Source organism: Protomyctophum bolini (assembly GCF_963924005.1).
Source record: "Protomyctophum bolini genome assembly, chromosome: 6".
Classification (NCBI taxonomy): domain Eukaryota; kingdom Metazoa; phylum Chordata; class Actinopteri; order Myctophiformes; family Myctophidae; genus Protomyctophum; species Protomyctophum bolini.
The window spans coordinates 7823538-7850398 of NC_137867.1; the positions used below are offsets into that span (position 1 = coordinate 7823538).

The window sequence follows — 26861 nt, forward strand, 5'->3', positions numbered from 1 at the left end:
TTATAGCCTGCATGGTTCCAGACGAATCCGGTTGGCTCGTCACAGTCGACCACCACTTCGGACGGGAAGTCCTCCCACAATTGAGAGGGGCCAGACTTAATCTGCCTGCGGGCGATATGCATTACAAAGGCTGGCTATGTGAGGCTAAGTCTGAATACAGCTGACCCTATAACCATCAACAGATCCATTTTAGTGCTCCACGTCTTTGACTATAGGCAATACATGGGCTGTTATGGAGTTCAGCAGCTGCCATTATTGCATGCAGGAAAAAGTACTGAATTCCGTTATTGACCAGTCAGAATCAAGCATTCCACCAAGCCTCCTAATAATATGTGTTCATGTATCATTTATTTTAAGCTTTGCTGTAATGGGCCGTAATTTTTTTTAGTGGTCGAGCGTGAACAAGACGATGATCCCTTTGTTCTGACTATATCCTTTCAACCCTTTTCATATCAAGGTCCATTATTTATTCAGCATTTGAGCCACAGACCACCATTCGATGTGATTTAGCCTCTCAGACCCAAGACGTATAGTATTATAATATTTTATCGTTGGATCAGATTTAATGTCCAAAATTCCAAGCTGTATATACAGTATGGATGTGGTACCATATAGCCTAGAAAATAGGCAAACATTAATCAAAATAACAATGATTTCTATAATGGTGTAGACTTTTTTGTAAATTAAGTAATAATTATGTTTAACAATAATTTCACTCTCTGAGCCTGTGTATCTGAGCACGAGTATATGACTCATTAGTATTATTAATTAGCGCCAGGAACAGAGAGAGGGGCTGCTCTGTTGCCTGCTAATGACAGAGAGAGAGAGAGAGAGAGAGAGAGAGAGAGAGAGAGAGAGAGAGAGAGGTGGGGGGGAATTGCACCACTCAGTTCACACGGGTGTGATTTCTGTTAATTCAGCAAGCATTTGTATGTTTTGACAGGTGTTTATATCAGTAGTATGGCCTTATATATGTTTCCATCGTTTCAATTGAAACGTGTCTCGAGCCTCCAGGGGCCTCCCAAAAACAATAGTAGTAGTAGTAGTAGTAGTAGTAGTAGTAGTAGTAGTAAGGTAGTAGTAGTAGTACCCAGCAAACATGTCCATCTGGGCCCCACATGGTTTTGACATGGGCTATGGGCATGGGTTCCGAGTGGGCCGTGCACCCAGTTTTCACAAAGGGCCCACCCGTGTTAGCCCATATGGGCTTTTGCGGGTTTCTAAGTGGGTCTTAGGTGGTATCCAAATGGGCCATTTTATTTCAGAACCATGTGTGCGCCACCTGTGTTTGCCTATATGGGTTTGAACTGGGATCTGATTGGGCCTTAAGTGGGTACCAGCTGGGCGAATTATATGTGACCCATGTAGGCCACACTTGTGCCTCATTGTCTTCCGTCCTGTTTCTGTTTTCCCCTGCTGTCGATTGTTCATTCCTACAGATAGGATGCAGTGTTTCCAGTTTTCTGTAGTAGTTTCTTCAAGTGTTCAAACTTTATGACTGGATAGCACTTGATCTGTAGAGTCCTACATTACTATCTCCTACGATCAAGGGTTAGGGTTAGGGTACTGTAGCATGCCGTTTTTTCATCATTTTTGAGGATTTGAGAAAAAATACGAAAATCACTCCGACACCATGGACTATAACCCATGGTCAGGAAGTGATTTTGTCTTTTTTTCAAATACTCGTTTTTCATCGTTTTTGACCATGGATTATAGCCGGGTTAGGGTTAGGGTACACTAGCATGCCGTTTTTCATCATTTTTGAGGATTTGAAAAAAAGACGAAAATCACTCCGAGACCATGGACTATAGCACATGGCCTGTACAAATGGAACCGGATTTCAGCAGGTCTGAGGTACAGAAAACCGTATGACTCCCAGGCTGATCTCACTGGGGGAAAACTGTATGAGTTTATTTGTTTAAGAACTAACAATCAATTGAAAAATATATTCTGGATGTGACACTTACAAGCCGAAATAGCGCAGTTGGTAGAGCATTAGACTGAAGATCTGAAGGTCCCTGGTTCAATCCCGGCTTTCAGGAGTTGAAATGAGGTACAGAAAACCCTATGACTCTTAGGCTGATCTCCCTGGGTGAAAAACATTATGAGTTTTTTTTGTTTAAGAAGTAACAAGTAACAGTCAATGTAAAAATAAATGCTGGATTTGACACTTGCAAGCCGAAATGGCTCAGTTGGGAGAGCGTTTGACTGATAGACCTGAAGGTCCCTGGTTCAATCCTGGCTTTCGCCAGTTGAAATGAGGTACAGCAAACCCTATGACTCATAGGCTGATCTCCCTGGGTGAAAAACTTTATGAGTTTTTTTGTTTAAGAAGTAACAAGTAACAGTCAATGTAAAAAATAAATGCTGGATTTGACACTTGCAAGCCGAAATAGCTCAGTTGGGAGAGAGTTAGACTGAAGATCTAAAGGTCCCTGGTTCAATCCCAGGTTTCAGCAGTTGAAATGAGGTACAACCTTATGACATTGTCTCCTCCAATCAAATGGTCGCAGACCCGGACCACTTCCTTGTTTACAACTGGATGAAATACTCTGACCTGTTTTAGATTTATAGTGATTCTTCAACTTCATTTTCTTCATTTTCACATATAATTGATCATTCTAGATCACTGCTAGATCCGTAACAATCTTCTCTTATGGGGTTCGGGTTAGGGTTAGGGTTAGGGTTAGGTTCAGGTTCCATGGGCTAATAAAGTGTAAATTTGGGGGTCCTTGACAAGAAAAGGTTTGGGAACCACTGTTGTAGAGGGACTATAGAATAGATAGATGTTGATAGTATTAAGTTAGTTACTTTGACAGTGTACAAATGGAACCGGTTTTCAGCACATCAAATGAGGTACAGAAAACCGTATGACTCCCAGGCTGATCTCACTGGGGGAAAACTTTATGCGTTTACAGAAGAACAAAATAAACAAAAAATAAGTGTGAATTGTCTGGAGCCAGTGGCTCAGTGTGTTAGAACCCTGCCACATCATCGGGAGATGGTGAGTTCAAACCCCACTCAAATTTTTACTTTCAAGACCAATTTCAGAAGAATAAAACAAACAAAAAAGAAGTGTGAATTGTCTGGAGCCAGTGTCTCAGTGTGTTAGAACGCTGCCACATGATCGGGAGATGGTAGGTTCAAACCCCACTCAGGTTCAAACAAAAAAATAAAGGGCCCAATCCCACCCCATTCTTTACTGTGACACTTTGCATTCCACACTAACATCAACTAGCACAGAAAGCCATGTTGTAGTAACCAGCAGTTAGCTCAGTGTGATGATTGGCTGTGCTAGTGATCCACAGGTCCATGGTTCAAATCCCACAGTCATGTGGCTCTGTGACACTTTGCTTTGCACGCTGACTTTCAACTTCAAAGCAGCACAGAAATTCCCCATGATTATGTGCCTCAGTGGCCCAGTGGATAAGTCAAATGATATCTGTAGTATACCTAGTAGAAGTTTGCCGGTTCAAACCGGCAAAGACTCATGTCTTTACTTTCAAAACCGATTTCAGAAGAAGAAAACAAACAAAAAAGCTATGTAGTAGTATCCAGCAGTTAGCTCAGTGTGATGAGAGGCTGTCCTTGGGAGCCACAGGTCCAGGGTTCAAATCCCACATTATTCATAACTGTGACACTTTGCTTTGCACACTGATTTCCAGAAGGACAACTTTAAAGCAGCCCAGAAATTCACCATGTTTGTGTGCCTCAATGGCCAAGCGGATAAGTCAAATGATATCCGTAGTATACCTAGTAGAAGTGTGCCGGTTCAAACCGGCAAAGACTCATGTCTTTACTTTCCAAACCGATTTCAGAAGAAGAAAACAAACAAAAAATATTGTAGTAGTATCCAGCAGTTAGCTCAGTGTGATGAGAGCCTGTCCTTGGGAGCCACAGGTCCAGGGTTCAAATCCCACATTATTCATAAGTGTGACACTTTGCTTTGCACACTGATTTCCAGAAGGACAACTTTAAAGCAGCCCAGAAATTCACCATGATTGTGTGCCTCAGTGGCCCAGTGGATAAGTCAAATGATATCACGGCATACTATAGCGCGCCGTTTTTCATCATTTTTGAGGATTTGAAAAAAAAAGAAAAAATGGAAAAAAAAATCTGCAATTTCCGCAATTTCCATTTGCGCAATTTCCATTTGCGCAATTACCATTTCCGCAATTTCCGAAATTCCGCAATTTGACAAAAACGATGGGTTATAGCCCATGTTTTTTGAAAAAAAAAGTTATTCTCGTTTCTCATCATTTTGGACCGTGGGCTATAGCCCATATCGTACGGCATACTATAGCGCGCAGTTTTTCATCATTTTTGAAGATTTGAAAAAAATGACAAAATGACAAAAACGATGGGTTATAGCCCATGTTTTTTGAAATTTTGAAAAACAAAGTTAGCCTCGTTTCTCATCATTTTGGACCGTGGGCTATAGCCCATATCGTACGGCATACTATAGCGCGCAGTTTTTCATCATTTTTTAAGATTTGAAAAAAATGACAAAATGTCAAAAACGATGGGTTATAGCCCATGTTTTTTGAAATTTTGAAAAAAAAAGTTAGCCTCGTTTCTCATCATTTTGGACCGTGGGCTATAGCCCATATCGTACGGCATACTATAGCGCACAGTTTTTCATCATTTTTGAAGATTTGAAAAAAATGACAAAAACGATGGGTTATAGCCCATGTTTTTTGAAATTTTGGAAAAAAAAGTTAGCCTCGTTTCTCATCATTTTGGACCGTGGGCTATAGCCCATATCGTACGGCATACTATAGCGCGCAGTTTTTCATCATTTTTGAAGATTTGAAAAAAATGACAAAATGACAAAAACGATGGGTTATAGCCCATGTTTTTTGAAATTTTGAAAAACAAAGTTAGCCTCGTTTCTCATCATTTTGGACCGTGGGCTATAGCCCATATCGTACGGCATACTATAGCGCGCAGTTTTTCATCATTTTTTAAGATTTGAAAAAAATGACAAAATGTCAAAAACGATGGGTTATAGCCCATGTTTTTTGAAATTTTGAAAAAAAAAGTTAGCCTCGTTTCTCATCATTTTGGACCGTGGGCTATAGCCCATATCGTACGGCATACTATAGCGCGCAGTTTTTCATCATTTTTGAAGATTTGAAAAAAATGACAAAATGACAAAAACGATGGGTTATAGCACATGTTTTTTGAAATTTTGAAAAAAAAAGTTAGCCTCGTTTCTCATCATTTTGGACCGTGGGCTATAGCCCATATCGTACGGCATACTATAGCGCACAGTTTTTCATCATTTTTGAAGATTTGAAAAAAATGACAAAAACGATGGGTTATAGCCCATGTTTTTTGAAATTTTGGAAAAAAAAGTTAGCCTCGTTTCTCATCATTTTGGACCGTGGGCTATAGCCCATATCGTACGGCATACTATAGCGCGCAGTTTTTCATCATTTTTGAAGATTTGAAAAAAATGACAAAATGACAAAAACGATGGGTTATAGCCCATGTTTTTTGAAATTTTGAAAAAAAAAGTTAGCCTCGTTTCTCATCATTTTGGACCGTGGGCTATAGCCCATATCGTACGGCATACTATAGCGCGCAGTTTTTCATCATTTTTGAAGATTTGAAAAAATGACAAAATGACAAAAACGATGGGTTATAGCCCATGTTTTTTGAAATTTTGAAAAAAAAAGTTAGCCTCGTTTCTCATCATTTTGGACCGTGGGCTATAGCCCATATCGTACGGCATACTATAGCGCACAGTTTTTCATAATTTTTGAAGATTTGAAAAAAATGACAAAAACGATGGGTTATAGCCCATGTTTTTTGAAATTTTGAAAAAAAAATTTAGCCTCGTTTCTCTTCATTTTGGACCGTGGGCTATAGCCCATATCGTACGGCATACTATAGCGCGCAGTTTTTAATCATTTTTGAAGATTTAAAAAAATGACAAAATGACAAAAACTATGGGTTATAGCCCATGTTTTTTGAAATTTTGGAAAAAAAAGTTAGCCTCGTTTCTCATCATTTTGGACCGTGGGCTATAGCCCATATCGTACGGCATACTATAGCGCGCAGTTTTTCATCATTTTTGAAGATTTGAAAAAAATGACAAAATGACAAAAACGATGGGTTATAGCCCATGTTTTTTGAAATTTTGAAAAAAAAAAGTTAGCCTCGTTTCTCATCATTTTGGACCGTGGGCTATAGCCCATATCGTACGGCATACTATAGCGCGCAGTTTTTCATCATTTTTGAAGATTTGAAAAAAATGACAAAATGACAAAAACGATGGGTTATAGCCCATGTTTTTTGAAATTTTGAAAAAAAAAGTTAGCCTCGTTTCTCATCATTTTGGACCGTGGGCTATAGCCCATATCGTACGGCATACTATAGCGCGCAGTTTTTCATCATTTTTGAAGATTAAAAAAAATGACAAAATGACAAAAACGATGGGTTATAGCCCATGTTTTTTGAAATTTTGGAAAAAAAAGTTAGCCTCGTTTCTCATCATTTTGGACCGTGGGCTATAGCCCATATCGTACGGCATACTATAGCGCGCAGTTTTTCATCATTTTTGAAGATTTGAAAAAAATGACAAAATGACAAAAACGATGGGTTATAGCCCATGTTTTTTGAAATTTTGAAAAAAAAAGTTAGCCTCGTTTCTCATCATTTTGGACCGTGGGCTATAGCCCATATCATACGGCATACTATAGCGCGCAGTTTTTCATCATTTTTGAAGATTTGAAAAAATGACAAAATGACAAAAACGATGGGTTATAGCCCATGTTTTTTGAAATTTTGAAAAAAAAAGTTAGCCTCGTTTCTCATCATTTTGGACCGTGGGCTATAGCCCATATCGTACGGCATACTATAGCGCGCAGTTTTTCATCATTTTTGAAGATTTGAAAAAAATGACAAAATGACAAAAACGATGGGTTATAGCCCATGTTTTTTGAAATTTTGAAAAAAAAAGTTAGCCTCGTTTCTCATCATTTTGGACCGTGGGCTATAGCCCATATCGTACGGCATACTATAGCGCGCCGTTTTTCATCATTTTTGAAGATTTGAAAAAAATGACAAAATGACAAAAACGATGGGTTATAGCCCATGTTTTTTAAATTTTTGAAAAAAAAAGTTAGCCTCGTTTTTCATCATTTTGGACCGTGGGCTATAGCCCATATCGTACGGCATACTATAGCGCGCAGTTTTTCATCATTTTTGAAGATTTGAAAAAAATGACAAAATGACAAAAACGATGGGTTATAGCCCATGTTTTTTGAAATTTTGAAAAAAAAAGTTAGCCTCGTTTCTCATCATTTTGGACCGTGGGCTATAGCCCATATTGTACGGCATACTATAGCGCGCAGTTTTTCATCATTTTTGAAGATTTGAAAAAAATGACAAAATGATAAAAACGATGGGTTATAGCCCATGTTTTTTGAAATTTTGAAAAAAAAAGTTAGCCTCGTTTCTCATCATTTTGGACCGTGGGCTATAGCCCATATCGTACGGCATACTATAGCGCGCAGCTTTTCATCATTTTTGAAGATTTTAAAAAAAATGACAAAATGACAAAAACGATGGGTTATAGCCCATGTTTTTTGAAATTTTGAAAAAAAAAGTTATTCTCGTTTCTCATCATTTTGGACCGTGGGCTATAGCCCATATCGTACGGCATACTATAGCGCGCAGTTTTTCATCATTTTTGAAGATTTGAAAAAAATGACAAAATGACAAAAACGATGGGTTATAGCCCATGTTTTTTGAAATTTTGAAAAAAAAAGTTAGCCTCGTTTCTCATCATTTTGGACCGTGGGCTATAGCCCATATCGTACGGCATACTATAGCGCGCCGTTTTTCATCATTTTTGAAGATTTGAAAAAAATGACAAAATGACAAAAACGATGGGTTATAGCCCATGTTTTTTAAATTTTTGAAAAAAAAAGTTAGCCTCGTTTTTCATCATTTTGGACCGTGGGCTATAGCCCATATCGTACGGCATACTATAGCGCGCAGTTTTTCATCATTTTTGAAGATTTGAAAAAAATGACAAAATGACAAAAACGATGGGTTATAGCCCATGTTTTTTGAAATTTTGAAAAAAAAAGTTAGCCTCGTTTCTCATCATTTTGGACCGTGGGCTATAGCCCATATTGTACGGCATACTATAGCGCGCAGTTTTTCATCATTTTTGAAGATTTGAAAAAAATGACAAAATGACAAAAACGATGGGTTATAGCCCATGTTTTTTGAAATTTTGAAAAAAAAAGTTATTCTCGTTTCTCATCATTTTGGACCGTGGGCTATAGCCCATATCGTACGGCATACTATTGCGCGCAGTTTTTCATCATTTTTGAAGATTTGAAAAAAATGACAAAATGACAAAAACGATGGGTTATAGCCCATGTTTTTTGAAATTTTGAAAAAAAAAGTTAGCCTCGTTTCTCATCATTTTGGACCGTGGGCTATAGCCCATATCGTACGGCATACTATAGCGCGCAGTTTTTCATCATTTTTGAAGATTTAAAAAAATGACAAAATGACAAAAACGATGGGTTATAGCCCATGTTTTTTGAAATTTTGGAAAAAAAAGTTAGCCTCGTTTCTCATCATTTTGGACCGTGGGCTATAGCCCATATCGTACGGCATACTATAGCGCGCAGTTTTTCATCATTTTTGAAGATTTGAAAAAAATGACAAAATGACAAAAACGATGGGTTATAGCCCATGTTTTTTTAAATTTTGAAAAAAAAAGTTAGCCTCGTTTCTCATCATTTTGGACCGTGGGCTATAGCCCATATCGTACGGCATACTATAGCGCGCAGTTTTTCATCATTTTTGAAGATTTGAAAAAATGACAAAATGACAAAAACGATGGGTTATAGCCCATGTTTTTTGAAATTTTGAAAAAAAAAGTTAGCCTCGTTTCTCATCATTTTGGACCGTGGGCTATAGCCCATATCGTACGGCATACTATAGCGCGCAGTTTTTCATCATTTTTGAAGATTTGAAAAAAATGACAAAATGAGAAAAACGATGGGTTATAGCCCATGTTTTTTGAAATTTTGAAAAAAAAAGTTAGCCTCGTTTCTCATCATTTTGGACCGTGGGCTATAGCCCATATCGTACGGCATACTATAGCGTGCAGTTTTTCATCATTTTTGAAGATTTGAAAAAAATGACAAAATGACAAAAACGATGGGTTATAGCCCATGTTTTTTGAAATTTTGAAAAAAAGAGTTATTCTCGTTTCTCATCATTTTGGACCGTGGGCTATAGCCCATATCGTACGGCATACTATAGCGCGCAGTTTTTCATCATTTTTGAAGATTTGAAAAAAATGACAAAATGACAAAAACGATGGGTTATAGCCCATGTTTTTTGAAATTTTGAAAAAAAGAGTTATTCTCGTTTCTCATCATTTTGGACCGTGGGCTATAGCCCATATCGTACGGCATACTATAGCGCGCAGTTTTTCATCATTTTTGAAGATTTGAAAAAAATGACAAAATGACAAAAACGATGGGTTATAGCCCATGTTTTTTGAAATTTTGAAAAAAAAAGTTAGCCTCGTTTCTCATCATTTTGGACCGTGGGCTATAGCCCATATCGTACGGCATACTATAGCGTGCAGTTTTTCATCATTTTTGAAGATTTGAAAAAAATGACAAAATGACAAAAACGATGGGTTATAGCCCATGTTTTTTGAAATTTTGAAAAAAAAAGTTATTCTCGTTTCTCATCATTTTGGACCGTGGGCTATAGCCCATATCGTACGGCATACTATAGCGCGCAGTTTTTCATCATTTTTGAAGATTTGAAAAAATGACAAAATGACAAAAACGATGGGTTATAGCCCATGTTTTTTGAAATTTTGAAAAAAAAAGTTAGCCTCGTTTCTCATCATTTTGGACCGTGGGCTATAGCCCATATCGTACGGCATACTATAGCGTGCAGTTTTTCATCATTTTTGAAGATTTGAAAAAAATGACAAAATGACAAAAACGATGGGTTATAGCCCATGTTTTTTGAAATTTTGAAAAAAAAAGTTATTCTCGTTTCTCATCATTTTGGACCGTGGGCTATAGCCCATATCGTACGGCATACTATAGCGCGCAGTTTTTCATCATTTTTGAAGATTTGAAAAAATGACAAAATGACAAAAACGATGGGTTATAGCCCATGTTTTTTGAAATTTTGAAAAAAAAAGTTAGCCTCGTTTCTCATCATTTTGGACCGTGGGCTATAGCCCATATCGTACGGCATACTATAGCGCGCAGTTTTTCATCATTTTTGAAGATTTGAAAAAAATGACAAAATGAGAAAAACGATGGGTTATAGCCCATGTTTTTTGAAATTTTGAAAAAAAAAGTTAGCCTCGTTTCTCATCATTTTGGACCGTGGGCTATAGCCCATATCGTACGGCATACTATAGCGTGCAGTTTTTCATCATTTTTGAAGATTTGAAAAAAATGACAAAATGACAAAAACGATGGGTTATAGCCCATGTTTTTTGAAATTTTGAAAAAAAAAGTTAGCCTCGTTTCTCATCATTTTGGACCGTGGGCTATAGCCCATATCGTACGGCATACTATAGCGCGCAGTTTTTCATCATTTTTGAAGATTTGAAAAAAATGACAAAATGAGAAAAACGATGGGTTATAGCCCATGTTTTTTGAAATTTTGAAAAAAAAAGTTAGCCTCGTTTCTCATCATTTTGGACCGTGGGCTATAGCCCATATCGTACGGCATACTATAGCGTGCAGTTTTTCATCATTTTTGAAGATTTGAAAAAAATGACAAAATGACAAAAACGATGGGTTATAGCCCATGTTTTTTGAAATTTTGAAAAAAAAAGTTATTCTCGTTTCTCATCATTTTGGACCGTGGGCTATAGCCCATATCGTACGGCATACTATAGCGCGCAGTTTTTCATCATTTTTGAAGATTTGAAAAAAATGACAAAATGACAAAAACGATGGGTTATAGCCCATGTTTTTTGAAATTTTGAAAAAAAAAGTTATTCTCGTTTCTCATCATTTTGGACCGTGGGCTATAGCCCATATCGTACGGCATACTATAGCGCGCAGTTTTTCATCATTTTTGAAGATTTGAAAAAAATGACAAAATGACAAAAACGATGGGTTATAGCCCATGTTTTTTGAAATTTTGAAAAAAAAAGTTATTCTCGTTTCTCATCATTTTGGACCGTGGGCTATAGCCCATATCGTACGGCATACTATAGCGCGCAGTTTTTCATCATTTTTGAAGATTTGAAAAAATGACAAAATGACAAAAACGATGGGTTATAGCCCATGTTTTTTTAAATTTTGGAAAAAAAAGTTAGCCTCGTTTCTCATCATTTTGGACCGTGGGCTATAGCCCATATCGTACGGCATACTTTAGCGCGCAGTTTTTCATCATTTTTGAAGATTTGAAAAAAATGACAAAATGATAAAAACGATGGGTTATAGCCCATGTTTTTTGAAATTTTGAAAAAAAAAGTTAGCCTCGTTTCTCATCATTTTGGACCGTGGGCTATAGCCCATATCGTACGGCATACTATAGCGCGCAGTTTTTCATCATTTTTGAAGATTTGAAAAAAATGACAAAATGACAAAAATGATGGGTTATAGCCCATGTTTTTTGAAATTTTGAAAAAAAAAGTTATTCTCGTTTCTCATCATTTTGGACCGTGGGCTATAGCCCATATCGTACGGCATACTATAGCGCGCAGTTTTTCATCATTTTTGAAGATTTGAAAAAAATGACAAAATGACAAAACGATGGGTTATAGCCCATGTTTTTTGAAATTTTGAAAAAAAAAGTTAGCCTCGTTTCTCATCATTTTGGACCGTGGGCTATAGCCCATATCGTACGGCATACTATAGCGCGCAGTTTTTCATCATTTTTGAAGATTTGAAAAAAATGACAAAATGACAAAAACGATGGGTTATAGCCCATGTTTTTTGAAATTTTGAAAAAAAAAGTTAGCCTCGTTTCTGATCATTTTGGACCGTGGGCTATAGCCCATATCGTACGGCATACTATAGCGCGCAGTTTTTCATCATTTTTGAAGATTTGAAAAAAATGACAAAATGACAAAAACGATGGGTTATAGCCCATGTTTTTTGAAATTTTGAAAAAAAAAGTTATTCTCGTTTCTCATCATTTTGGACCGTGGGCTATAGCCCATATCGTACGGCATACTATAGCGCGCAGTTTTTCATCATTTTTGAAGATTTGAAAAAAATGACAAAATGACAAAAACGATGGGTTATAGCCCATGTTTTTTGAAATTTTGAAAAAAAAAGTTAGCCTCGTTTCTCATCATTTTGGACCGTGGGCTATAGCCCATATCGTACGGCATACTATAGCGCGCAGTTTTTCATCATTTTTGAAGATTTAAAAAAATGACAAAATGACAAAAACGATGGGTTATAGCCCATGTTTTTTGAAATTTTGAAAAAAAAAGTTATTCTCGTTTCTCATCATTTTGGACCGTGGGCTATAGCCCATATCGTATGGCATACTATAGCGCGCAGTTTTTCATCATTTTTGAAGATTTGAAAAAAATGACAAAATGACAAAAACGATGGGTTATAGCCCATGTTTTTTGAAATTTTGAAAAAAAAAGTTATTCTCGTTTCTCATCATTTTGGACCGTGGGCTATAGCCCATATCGTACGGCATACTATAGCGCGCAGTTTTTCATCATTTTTGAAGATTTGAAAAAAATGACAAAATGACAAAAACGATGGGTTATAGCCCATGTTTTTTGAAATTTTGAAAAAAAAAGTTAGCCTCGTTTCTCATCATTTTGGACCGTGGGCTATAGCCCATATCGTACGGCATACTATAGCGCGCAGTTTTTCATCATTTTTGAAGATTTAAAAAAATGACAAAATGACAAAAACGATGGGTTATAGCCCATGTTTTTTGAAATTTTGAAAAAAAAAGTTATTCTCGTTTCTCATCATTTTGGACCGTGGGCTATAGCCCATATCGTATGGCATACTATAGCGCGCAGTTTTTCATCATTTTTGAAGATTTGAAAAAAATGACAAAATGACAAAAACGATGGGTTATAGCCCATGTTTTTTGAAATTTTGAAAAAAAAAGTTATTCTCGTTTCTCATCATTTTGGACCGTGGGCTATAGCCCATATCGTACGGCATACTATAGCGCGCAGTTTTTCATCATTTTTGAAGATTTGAAAAAAATGACAAAATGACAAAACGATGGGTTATAGCCCATGTTTTTTGAAATTTTGAAAAAAAAAGTTAGCCTCGTTTCTCATCATTTTGGACCGTGGGCTATAGCCCATATCGTACGGCATACTATAGCGCGCAGTTTTTCATCATTTTTGAAGATTTGAAAAAAATGACAAAATGACAAAAACGATGGGTTATAGCCCATGTTTTTTGAAATTTTGAAAAAAAAAGTTAGCCTCGTTTCTCATCATTTTGGACCGTGGGCTATAGCCCATATCGTACGGCATACTATAGCGCGCAGTTTTTCATCATTTTTGAAGATTTGAAAAAAATGACAAAATGACAAAAACGATGGGTTATAGCCCATGTTTTTTGAAATTTTGAAAAAAAAAGTTAGCCTCGTTTCTCATCATTTTGGACCGTGGGCTATAGCCCATATCGTACGGCATACTATAGCGCGCAGTTTTTCATCATTTTTGAAGATTTAAAAAAATGACAAAATGACAAAAACGATGGGTTATAGCCCATGTTTTTTGAAATTTTGAAAAAAAAAGTTATTCTCGTTTCTCATCATTTTGGACCGTGGGCTATAGCCCATATCGTACGGCATACTATAGCGCGCAGTTTTTCATCATTTTTGAAGTTTTAAAAAAATGACAAAATGACAAAAACGATGGGTTATAGCCCATGTTTTTTGAAATTTTGAAAAAAAAAGTTATTCTCGTTTCTCATCATTTTGGACCGTGGGCTATAGCCCATATCGTATGGCATACTATAGCGCGCAGTTTTTCATCATTTTTGAAGATTTGAAAAAAATGACAAAATGACAAAAACGATGGGTTATAGCCCATGTTTTTTGAAATTTTGAAAAAAAAAGTTATTCTCGTTTCTCATCATTTTGGACCGTGGGCTATAGCCCATATCGTACGGCATACTATAGCGCGCAGTTTTTCATCATTTTTGAAGATTTGAAAAAAATGACAAAATGACAAAAACGATGGGTTATAGCCCATGTTTTTTGAAATTTTGAATAAAAATGTTAGCCTCGTTTCTCATCATTTTGGACCGTGGGCTATAGCCCATATCGTACGGCATACTATAGCGCGCAGTTTTTCATCATTTTTGAAGATTTGAAAAAAATGACAAAAACGATGGGTTATAGCCCATGTTTTTTGAAATTTTGAAAAAAAAAAGTTAGCCTCGTTTCTCATCATTTTGGACCGTGGGCTATAGCCCATATCGTACGGCATACTATAGCGCGCAGTTTTTCAGCATTTTTGAAGATTTGAAAAAATGACAAAATGACAAAAACGATGGGTTATAGCCCATGTTTTTTGAAATTTTGGAAAAAAAAGTTAGCCTCGTTTCTCATTATTTTGGACCGTGGGCTATAGCCCATATCGTACGGCATACTATAGCGCGCAGTTTTTCATCATTTTTGAAGATTTGAAAAAAATGACAAAATGACAAAAACGATGGGTTATAGCCCATGTTTTTTGAAATTTTGAAAAAAAAAGTTAGCCTCGTTTCTCATCATTTTGGACCGTGGGCTATAGCCCATATCGTACGGCATACTATAGCGCGCCGTTTTTCATCATTTTTGAGGATTTGAAAAAAAATGACAAAATGACAAAAACGATGGGTTATAGCCCATGTTTTTTGAAATTTTGAAAAAAAAAGTTAGCCTCGTTTCTCATCATTTTGGACCGTGGGCTATAGCCCATATCGTACGGCATACTATAGCGCGCAGTTTTTCATCATTTTTGAAGATTTGAAAAAAATGACAAAATGACAAAAACGATGGGTTATAGCCCATGTTTTTTGAAATTTTGAAAAAAAAAGTTAGCCTCGTTTCTCATCATTTTGGACCGTGGGCTATAGCCCATATCGTACGGCATACTATAGCGCGCAGTTTTTCATCATTTTTGAAGATTTGAAAAAAATGACAAAATGACAAAAACGATGGGTTATAGCCCATGTTTTTTGAAATTTTGAAAAAAAAAGTTAGCCTCGTTTCTCATCATTTTGGACCGTGGGCTATAGCCCATATCGTACGGCATACTATAGCGCGCAGTTTTTCATCATTTTTGAAGATTTAAAAAAATGACAAAATGACAAAAACGATGGGTTATAGCCCATGTTTTTTGAAATTTTGAAAAAAAAAGTTATTCTCGTTTCTCATCATTTTGGACCGTGGGCTATAGCCCATATCGTACGGCATACTATAGCGCGCAGTTTTTCATCATTTTTGAAGTTTTAAAAAAATGACAAAATGACAAAAACGATGGGTTATAGCCCATGTTTTTTGAAATTTTGAAAAAAAAAGTTATTCTCGTTTCTCATCATTTTGGACCGTGGGCTATAGCCCATATCGTATGGCATACTATAGCGCGCAGTTTTTCATCATTTTTGAAGATTTGAAAAAAATGACAAAATGACAAAAACGATGGGTTATAGCCCATGTTTTTTGAAATTTTGAAAAAAAAAGTTATTCTCGTTTCTCATCATTTTGGACCGTGGGCTATAGCCCATATCGTACGGCATACTATAGCGCGCAGTTTTTCATCATTTTTGAAGATTTGAAAAAAATGACAAAATGACAAAAACGATGGGTTATAGCCCATGTTTTTTGAAATTTTGAATAAAAATGTTAGCCTCGTTTCTCATCATTTTGGACCGTGGGCTATAGCCCATATCGTACGGCATACTATAGCGCGCAGTTTTTCATCATTTTTGAAGATTTGAAAAAAATGACAAAAACGATGGGTTATAGCCCATGTTTTTTGAAATTTTGGAAAAAAAAAGTTAGCCTCGTTTCTCATCATTTTGGACCGTGGGCTATAGCCCATATCGTACGGCATACTATAGCGCGCAGTTTTTCAGCATTTTTGAAGATTTGAAAAAATGACAAAATGACAAAAACGATGGGTTATAGCCCATGTTTTTTGAAATTTTGGAAAAAAAAGTTAGCCTCGTTTCTCATTATTTTGGACCGTGGGCTATAGCCCATATCGTACGGCATACTATAGCGCGCAGTTTTTCATCATTTTTGAAGATTTGAAAAAAATGACAAAATGACAAAAACGATGGGTTATAGCCCATGTTTTTTGAAATTTTGAAAAAAAAAGTTAGCCTCGTTTCTCATCATTTTGGACCGTGGGCTATAGCCCATATCGTACGGCATACTATAGCGCGCCGTTTTTCATCATTTTTGAGGATTTGAAAAAAAATGACAAAATGACAAAAACGATGGGTTATAGCCCATGTTTTTTGAAATTTTGAAAAAAAAAGTTAGCCTCGTTTCTCATCATTTTGGACCGTGGGCTATAGCCCATATCGTACGGCATACTATAGCGCGCAGTTTTTCATCATTTTTGAGGATTTGAAAAAAAATGAAAAAATGAAGAAAAAAAATCCGCAATTTCCGCAATTTCGATTTGCGCAATTTCCATTTGCGCAATTACCATTTCCGCAATTTCCGAAATTCCGCAATTTGAGAAAAACGATGGGTTATAGCCCATGTTTTTTGAAAAAAAAAAGTTATTCTCGTTTCTCATCATTTTGGACCGTGGGCTATAGCCCATATCGTACGGCATACTATAGCGCGCAGTTTTTCATCATTTTTGAAGATTTGAAAAAAATGACAAAATGACAAAAACGATGGGTTATAGCCCATGTTTTTTGAAATTTTGAAAAAAAAGTTAGCCTCGTTTCTCATCATTTTGGACCGTGGGCTATAGCCCATATCGTACGGCATACTATAGCGCGCAGTTTTTCAGCATTTTTGAAGATTTGAAAAAATGACAAAATGACAAAAACGATGGGTTATAGCCCATGTTTTTTGAAATTTTGGAAAAAAAAGTTAGCCTCGTTTCTCATTATTTTGGACCGTGGGCTATAGCCCATATCGTACGGCATACTATAGCGCGCAGTTTTTCATCATTTTTGAAGATTTGAAAAAAATGACAAAATGACAAAAACGATGGGTTATAGCCCATGTTTTTTGAAATTTTGAAAAAAAAAGTTAGCCTCGTTTCTCATCATTTTGGACCGTGGGCTATAGCCCATATCGTACGGCATACTATAGCGCGCAGTTTTTCATCATTTTTGAAGATTTGAAAAAAATGACAAAATGACAAAAACGATGGGTTATAGCCCATGTTTTTTGAAATTTTGAATAAAAATGTTAGCCTCGTTTCTCATCATTTTGGACCGTGGGCTATAGCCCATATCGTACGGCATACTATAGCGCGCAGTTTTTCATCATTTTTGAAGATTTGAAAAAAATGACAAAAACGATGGGTTATAGCCCATGTTTTTTGAAATTTTGAAAAAAAAAAGTTAGCCTCGTTTCTCATCATTTTGGACCGTGGGCTATAGCCCATATCGTACGGCATACTATAGCGCGCAGTTTTTCAGCATTTTTGAAGATTTGAAAAAATGACAAAATGACAAAAACGATGGGTTATAGCCCATGTTTTTTGAAATTTTGGAAAAAAAAGTTAGCCTCGTTTCTCATTATTTTGGACCGTGGGCTATAGCCCATATCGTACGGCATACTATAGCGCGCAGTTTTTCATCATTTTTGAAGATTTGAAAAAAATGACAAAATGACAAAAACGATGGGTTATAGCCCATGTTTTTTGAAATTTTGAAAAAAAAAGTTAGCCTCGTTTCTCATCATTTTGGACCGTGGGCTATAGCCCATATCGTACGGCATACTATAGCGCGCCGTTTTTCATCATTTTTGAGGATTTGAAAAAAAATGACAAAATGACAAAAACGATGGGTTATAGCCCATGTTTTTTGAAATTTTGAAAAAAAAAGTTAGCCTCGTTTCTCATCATTTTGGACCGTGGGCTATAGCCCATATCGTACGGCATACTATAGCGCGCAGTTTTTCATCATTTTTGAGGATTTGAAAAAAAATGAAAAAATGAAGAAAAAAAATCCGCAATTTCCGCAATTTCGATTTGCGCAATTTCCATTTGCGCAATTACCATTTCCGCAATTTCCGAAATTCCGCAATTTGAGAAAAACGATGGGTTATAGCCCATGTTTTTTGAAAAAAAAAAGTTATTCTCGTTTCTCATCATTTTGGACCGTGGGCTATAGCCCATATCGTACGGCATACTATAGCGCGCAGTTTTTCATCATTTTTGAAGATTTGAAAAAAATGACAAAATGACAAAAACGATGGGTTATAGCCCATGTTTTTTGAAATTTTGAAAAAAAAAAGTTAGCCTCGTTTCTCATCATTTTGGACCGTGGGCTATAGCCCATATCGTACGGCATACTATAGCGCGCAGTTTTTCATCATTTTTGAAGATTTGAAAAAAATGACAAAATGACAAAAACGATGGGTTATAGCCCATGTTTTTTGAAATTTTGAAAAAAAAAGTTAGCCTCGTTTCTCATCATTTTGGACCGTGGGCTATAGCCCATATCGTACGGCATACTATAGCGCGCCGTTTTTCATCATTTTTGAGGATTTGAAAAAAAATGACAAAATGACAAAAACGATGGGTTATAGCCCATGTTTTTTGAAATTTTGAAAAAAAAAGTTAGCCTCGTTTCTCATCATTTTGGACCGTGGGCTATAGCCCATATCGTACGGCATACTATAGCGCGCAGTTTTTCATCATTTTTGAAGATTTGAAAAAAATGACAAAATGATAAAAACGATGGGTTATAGCCCATGTTTTTTGAAATTTTGAAAAAAAAAGTTAGCCTCGTTTCTCATCATTTTGGACCGTGGGCTATAGCCCATATCGTACGGCATACTATAGCGCGCAGTTTTTCATCATTTTTGAAGATTTGAAAAAAATGACAAAATGACAAAAACGATGGGTTATAGCCCATGTTTTTTGAAATTTTGAAAAAAAAAGTTAGCCTCGTTTCTCATCATTTTGGACCGTGGGCTATAGCCCATATCGTACGGCATACTATAGCGCGCAGTTTTTCATCATTTTTGAAGATTTGAAAAAAATGACAAAATGATAAAAACGATGGGTTATAGCCCATGTTTTTTGAAATTTTGAAAAAAAAAGTTAGCCTCGTTTCTCATCATTTTGGACCGTGGGCTATAGCCCATATCGTACGGCATACTATAGCGCGCAGTTTTTCATCATTTTTGAAGATTTTAAAAAAATGACAAAATGACAAAAACGATGGGTTATAGCCCATGTTTTTTGAAATTTTGAAAAAAAAAGTTATTCTCGTTTCTCATCATTTTGGACCGTGGGCTATAGCCCATATCGTACGGCATACTATAGCGCGCAGTTTTTCATCATTTTTGAAGATTTGAAAAAAATGACAAAATGACAAAAACGATGGGTTATAGTAACCTGACGCTGCCAGATCCAAAAAGCTTGCTACACAAATTTGTTTCACAGCTTATTTGGATCTGGGATCGCGGAAGCAAATTCAATGACGGGGCTGTTCCTTTTTTTCAAGATACTTGGTAGATGATTGGATGTCTATCACCGTGTGGGCGTGCAAACACAACCAATCATATTGACGTGTCTACGTGACGTTTGTTTGGATGCGACATCAGGATGTAAACATGTAGTCCTCTGCATTTCACAGAACAACTTGTTGCTAAAAAAGTTATCATGGATGTCGGAGATTTGTGTCGTTTTTGTAACGCCAATCTGCGCATAAAAGGTACTATTACGAATTCAAAGAATATATTTGTTAGTACTAAGCCTGTAAAAAGTGTTAACGAACGCCTGATAGCGTTAGGTTTAACACTGTTTAAAGACCCCGCCGTATCGTCTCGGATGTGTAAGCCATGTATTACATTGCTTCAAAGAATGGAAGTCGTTTATCCCATTTTCCGGCGCTGGCAAAAAGAGGACAAAGACAGAAGACCTGCAGAAACGGCTACCGCTACAGCAGAAACGGCTACAGCAGAACCACGGACGCCACCTGAGGAAACTGGACCGAGGACAGATAAACGTTACAGAGAGCCTACGCCTTCTAAAACACCACGGCGGATTAAAAAACCTCGCACTCCATCTCACACTTACACCCCTACATCGACTGATTCCCCAACAACCCCTTCTCGTAGGCTGTCTAAACCATCAACTGGGATGCCCGTACGGCGAAGCCTATTAGAGGTAAATTCATATTGTGAAACTATTTCTAATTGTGTCTAACCTAATGCTGCCAACTCGCGCTAATCCAGCTGCGCTGCTGCAATTGTATACATATGCTCATTCTATAGCAGTTCATTAAAAAAAATATAACCATCTTAACATTAATGACTGAACATTGCTTTTCAGGCCGTGACCCCCCAAAATAATCATATTTGAACTAGGGACACCCTAGATAAATATTGTGAAAATAGCTGATCTACAAGCTCATAACGTGTGAGCTTGTAGTTTGGCTATTTTCAATGTTTTGCCTCTTTCTTATATCATTTGACAATTTGGCCAATGTTTGACCAGTTTGTATAGTATAGTTTGTTGAATACTTTTGATGCAGTAATGGTAAAACAAAAATAGATATTAAAAAGGTCTTGAAAGTTCTAAATTGTCACTTGCACTGTCGATTGAAAAAATCAGGTTGAGAACCACTGCTCATCTTTTGATCTGATAAGCACACTTGGCTCAGGGCATGAGCTTTGAAAGGGTCTCAAATAACAGCAGGCTGGGGGGGGGGGGGCTGTCCCCCCAATCCTGCCTGTTCTCACTTACTTCACGAATCTCTTCCAAGCAGGCCTGGTAACTCACAGCTTTTAAAATATACTACACTGGTTAATGACTTTTCAAAGGAAATGTGACTAGGCAGGCTGTCATTAGCTAATATTCCCTCTCCATGGACATAATATTTGGCTGATGCTACTATAATGTGACATATTTTATCTTGGTTATCTGGCAGGGTCTAATCTCCCTTTACATCTCACAGCCCATCCTCCCTCCAACTCTACCTACAGAGGGGGGAGGTGTGAAGACAGGCAGATGTTAAATGAGTCACATGGTGTCAGAAACAATACATAGATACATGATACAATACATGAAATAGACCTGTAACACCAGGCCATTCTCCCTCCCTAACCAATCGACATTCTAATATACAGTGGGACTTACCACCTACCTCTTGTGTGTATAATTTAAACTAATTGCACACGAATAAATTGCATATTTATTCCAGCATCTTTGCATGCTGCAATATTGTCTTATTTGCACAGTTTATATACTGATACTGGATTTTTATATACTGTTACTGTACTGTATATCTATATCTGTGCATAGTAGCAAATATTTATGTTGGCCTCTGTTCAGCTTTGTTGTCATGGTTTGTATCAGTTTTCTGTCTCAGTGCATTGAGAGTAACAAAAATAATGATTATAATTCCTTTTAAGTGAGCACGTATTAGGCCAATAATCATAAATCAGATCATGATCCATTATCTTTAGAAATGCATAGTCACAGTTATGATTATTTAATAATAACCCCCTTTGTTTTTCTTTCAGGTTACTATCAGGGGTAGAACAACAGTGTGTGACAACTACACAGCAGGGATTGTCGAACACCTCACCTTGGAGAATTGGACAACAGCAGCCAATCTGATTGTCAGACACCAAGAACTGTTTGGAGAACTTAAGAACAATCTCCTACAATTGATAGAGGATGAGAGCAAAAAACTGTGTAGTCCCTCCCAGGGTTGTATGTTGTGGCGGTCATCGGCAGATGATTTGAAGGCATTTTCATTCGCCCAGTTGCTGTCAGATCTCCAGTCTACGTCACCTTTCATATTTTCTATATTTAATCAAATCACCAAACAGTCTCCCCATGTCACCTGTGCTGCTGCTGCAATAGCTCTGAGAGGCAGGGAACCACGCTTGTCAGCCTTTGCATATTATGTGGACAGTGTTCTACTGTATGGAGGGGCAAAGAAGGCAGTTTTTAAAAGGCTCAGCAAACTGGGTATAACCACAACGCACACCAACGCTGTGAAAAAGCTCACCGAATTGGCAAAGACCTGCGGCCAGGAATTTCACCTACTGAAAGTAGCAAGTGAAATCACTACCGACAGAGTGGAGCAAATCAGCTTCACAGACACTGCTGAAGGCGGAGGTGCTATGGCTGCTGAAACAAGCCCACTGAGTGACACAGCGAGTGCAAGGGACCTGGATGAAGCTATCCTCAGCTTTGATCTGTCTGTCTTCTCAGGTTAGAAGGGCTATTCTTTTTGTTGATCATTGTTTATTTTGTCGCTGCATAAGTGTTTATCCTTTAATGTTATGAGTCCATTTATGTGTTAACACATTTTTATTCTGTGTGTGTGTGTGTGTGTGTGTGTGTGTGTGTGTGTGTGTTATACAGATGAAACCACCCAAAGCATCATGGAGAACACCATCGCTGCGCAGGGAGGTGCTGTTCTGGCCGGCAGTGTCTTGCCGCTAGGACGATCACAACCAACACCACCACCCACATATTCCATCATATTTGACAATCTGGATTTCTTCATCCGCCCACACCACCAGTCTACCAGGCAAGCAAACAAATCCATCCACTGGGTTCACCACATGGCTGTAGAAGACAGAGTGCCCATAACCCATCTCAGCAGGGACAAGCCAACTCAGCCAATTATGGACTATGACATTGGGAACTCCCTTCCTGGTCCTGAGATCCAAGCCCATATGCGACGAGAGTTTGTTGTGCTAGGGAGCCGCATTCTGACCCAGTACCTGGATGCTTTCAAGCCATTATCTGCTGTAGTGGCTAGTCACATCCCTCACCAATATTCAGACACAATGTCAAAGGCCTCCACCCACGTAAGTATTAAATTACTTACACTACAACTGTCAGTTGTACCATTGAGTTAACTTTTCATTAAGTTGAGCAAGTAACAACTAGTGTACTGGCATAGGATTTAAACTAACAACTTTATGCTACTATAATCCATATATTCTTCCTTCATAGCATCCTCTTGGACTTCTGTTCAAAGATGAGAACCAAACTGGGGACTTGGTAGACGTTTTACAGCACATCCAGAATGAGTAAGTATGGCTTGTCTTGGAATTTATGAAACACAATGTTCGTATTCGTGCAGTTTGTCAATACCACGGCATGCAAAACGGCGTGTTTGTGCATTTCAGCGGCCATTGCTTATCAAAAAGTGACACTTTAACTTGCCAAATTAGTGATTTTCTACCACTAGTCATCTCAATCACATCATGGCATTACCGGATTTACATCACTCATCGCACAATTGCCCAACTTTACATGTCATAGACATTGTAACATCATCATTGATGTCATTACTGACCATAGTCATCAAAGATCGCACAATGTGGGACATTGATATTTGATAATGATATATTGGAAAAAGCCTTTATGTATCTCTACCATTCCAATATCGTTGAGTGCAGGGGCTTGATTACATGCTGCAGGTGCCCCACAGGCCTTATTAAGTTTTGAAATAAGGAAAATATATAATTTACTTACATATGCATCTGAAGGGAAGGGTTTTGATAAATCTAGTAAGTCTACTTGATGTTTCATGTAGGTATGTGCCAAAGGCCCCACATGGACTGGAAAGTGTTTTTGTAGGTGGGGACAGACTGACAGAGGGGAACAGTCGGAACATCCAGTTGTCCTATGCCGAAGGAGAGAGCAGGGAAGACAGACTGGAAGGCCTTGTCTTCAAGTTTGAGGATTGGCATGCAATCCGGAACCTGTTTGAGGTGGGTGAACTCACTCAATGTTTGACCTCAAACAGTTTATTCACAACAGTATGGACTAGCAGCCAATTACTGTACCACTTCCCCTGAAAACAAAGTTTGGACTAACTTGACTTATCTATGCTATCATGCTAATTATCATGACAATAATATTTCCTCCTAAATGAAATTGTTTGCTTACTGTACTACAACATCATTTGGATTTTAGATCTATCATCTGGTCTTTTACAAGGAGGATTCAGCCAGAGATCATGGGACACTGTTTTCAAATATGAACAGGTTGAGGTAAAAAAGAAATGTTCAAAGTGTTCTGTTCTGTTTTTATATATACATATTCTGATTCTAAGAGCCTTGTTAACTATTTTCCAAATCTTTTGCAGAGATGTTCTTTGTGATGAACTCCAGCCACCATGAATTACGGCTTGGTACTTTATCATTACGACTTACTGTGCTCTTTAGCGCCTGGGGAAATCCAGTCCAGCCAGCATGAATTCAGGCTTGGTACTGCTGGGGGGAGGGGAGGGGGGGCTGACTACTAACGACTGACGACTGATGATTTCTGACTTCATGAGCGATGACCCGGTTTGTGTTTGTATTGTCTGTATATATTTATGTGTGTTTGTGTTCATGTGATTTCAACCTTTCAATCGACTATACAGCCCCATACCGACTTCACTGACAACCTTTAACCCATCTTACCCTCCCAGTCCCCCAGATCCACCTAAACTTGCCTTTTCTATACCCCCAAGTCTAACTCCTTTCCCATCCACTGCTGTCTGTCTGTCTCATGTTTTGTCAACTGTTTGTTTGACTAACATTGTCTCCTTATAGTGTACTTTGTAGCCGCTTTGAATTATTGAAAAGCGGTATACAAGTAATTAACTAATTGTTGTTAATTCTGTTAATATTGTCATTGTTTGTTATTATTATGTAATACTTTACTAATATATGTGGGTCCTGTAACTGTTAAGTAACTCCTGCCACCACGATTTTGTCTGGTGATCCCCTAAATGTCGTCATCATCCTCAGCAATTATTATTCTTTGCCTCCTTCCCCTTTTTTTACTTCTCATATTTTTTTGCAGTTGCAGCAATGCAAAAAAAGGTCCTCATGCTGCGTTCAACGCATATAAAGACATGGTGAAAAAGGACACTGCTGCTCTGTTCCTGGCTGCCACAATGGAGCACTTTGGACTGAACAATGTCACAGGTACACAATTGATTGTCACTGATTATGGTCACATAGTAGTTGTGGACATTATTATATATTATTTCAAAACATTTCAATTATGAATGTGAAAATGTTTGACAAGGATATCTATTCTTTTGTCAGACACATTTCAGATAAAACTCCTATTCGCCAGACACTCTGTAGTAGATTTTATAATTTTTGTGTTGTCAACTTTCCCATTTCACCAGCACTTGGCTGATGCAAATTTCCTGGGCATCTCAATTTCTTTTTTGAATTGTAGTTTAAATGTCATGGCTCTTTTTACTTTTCTATTGCTTCCACAACTACGTTATAGTAATTCTTGTTCATTTAAATATGTCTCAACAGATGTGCCAGAGGACTTCATCCCCAAGGACATCAGGTCTGGCTCACCAGATGTGAAAAGGAGCTGGTTGCATAAAGCCGTGACCCAAATTGTGGACCGGTTTGTCATGTTTAATGACATCTCAGACACTGTGACCGGTATCCGACAATGTGCCAGTGATCGTCCTCTACTGGGGAAGGAGCTCCAATGCCGCATGCCAAGTTGTCCCAAAACCTACAAGTACAGCAAGGCCAGGGAGAACCACGAGCATAAAATTCACGGCTTAACTGTGCCTACAATGAGTGTGCCAGAGCCAGTCATGCCTAGTTCCGTGGACCACAAACGACAGCACACAGAAGCAAGACTCAGCTTTGGCTTCATGCTGTCCAACATGCAGGATGCAGTGAAGGAGGGAGATGGAGAGAGGTTACTGAGGATGTACTCTGTAGCATTGCTATTCTACAAGGCCTATGGTCATACCCAATACTCCTACAGTACACTCCTGCTGACCGTGCAGGTCAACGCCACTCTCTCCCCTCGCCTAGCACACAGTCTGACCTGGAACAGGTTCTGGAATGGGAGCGGAGGGAAGGGCAAGAATATTTCTCTTGATTTGCATCTGGAACACCTTAACAATTTCTTGAAATCGTTCCTTAAGCGCACAGGCCCAAACATGACTGAGAAAGCAGCAGACAGGATCAGCAAGTCCATTGGGGTTCTGAAGGACATGATGGACATCACAGACACTGAGCTGGACGTATCGAAGTCCAGCGGCATCCATCATGCCCGTGACCAGACTGACGACATTCTAGCACTTGTTGAGGTTCTCAGAGAGGCCGAGCTGTTCAAAAACCAACCAGGCAGACAGTTCACAGCCTTCCCCAAGTTCAACAGAAACCTGCTTGCAAAACTGAAGCACAGCGAGGTGTGCAGTTGGATGAGGTCAAAGCTGAAGGAGTGGAAGGGTGTCCCTATTTGAACAATGACAGCATAGACTCAGAGACTTACTTCCGACTACATAAGTGTGGGACACAGACAACACCGCGAACTGAGAATTATTTTTCTCTCCCTCCCGCTCCACCTTTTCAAAACCAACTTTATACCATGGACTGTGACATTGGGAACTCCCTTCCTGGTCCTGAGATCCAAGCCCATATCTGCTGTAGTGGCTAGTCACATCCCTCACCAATTTTCAGACACAATGTCAAAGGCCTCCACCCATGTAAGTATTAAATGACTTAAACTACAACTGTCAGTTTTCCAACGTGAACAAGTTGTGGTAAAAAAATAAGAAAAGTGTTCTGTTTTATATATACTGTACATATTCTGAATCAAAGAGCCTTGTTAACTATTTTCCAAATGTTTTGCTCCACCTTTTCAAAACCCACACACTTCACAGGTCCGTCGCTGCACCTCGATGACGTCC

The 26861-nt window shown here is 37.9% G+C and overlaps 1 protein-coding gene and 1 long non-coding RNA gene across 2 annotated transcripts; both read left to right on the plus strand.

Moving 5' to 3' along the window:
• Positions 1–19810: 19810 nt before the first annotated feature.
• LOC308316680 lies at positions 19811–22558 on the plus strand. The gene is made up of 3 exons (XR_013964188.1): positions 19811–20329; positions 21688–22387; positions 22541–22558. It is a non-coding gene; the product is annotated as an uncharacterized lncRNA (long non-coding RNA).
• Positions 22559–22569: 11 nt separating this feature from the next.
• LOC308316681 (uncharacterized protein) lies at positions 22570–26860 on the plus strand. Its single transcript, XM_080765390.1, has 8 exons — positions 22570–22992; positions 23141–23217; positions 23727–23904; positions 24110–24186; positions 24282–24326; positions 24986–25110; positions 25459–26657; positions 26835–26860. The coding sequence occupies exons 6-7, from the start codon at positions 25038–25040 to the stop codon at positions 26412–26414; spliced, it is 1029 nt and encodes a 342-aa protein (XP_080621516.1). The 5' UTR covers positions 22570–22992; positions 23141–23217; positions 23727–23904; positions 24110–24186; positions 24282–24326; positions 24986–25037; the 3' UTR covers positions 26415–26657; positions 26835–26860.
• Position 26861: the final 1 nt, after the last annotated feature.

Coding starts and splice junctions, on each gene's coding strand:
- LOC308316681 (XM_080765390.1), top strand. CDS start 25,038: ATGGTGAAAAAGGACACTGCTGCTCTGTTCCTGGCTGCCACAATGGAG. Junction 25,111..25,458: donor TGGACTGAACAATGTCACAG/GTACACAATTGA, acceptor ATGTCTCAACAG/ATGTGCCAGAGGACTTCATC.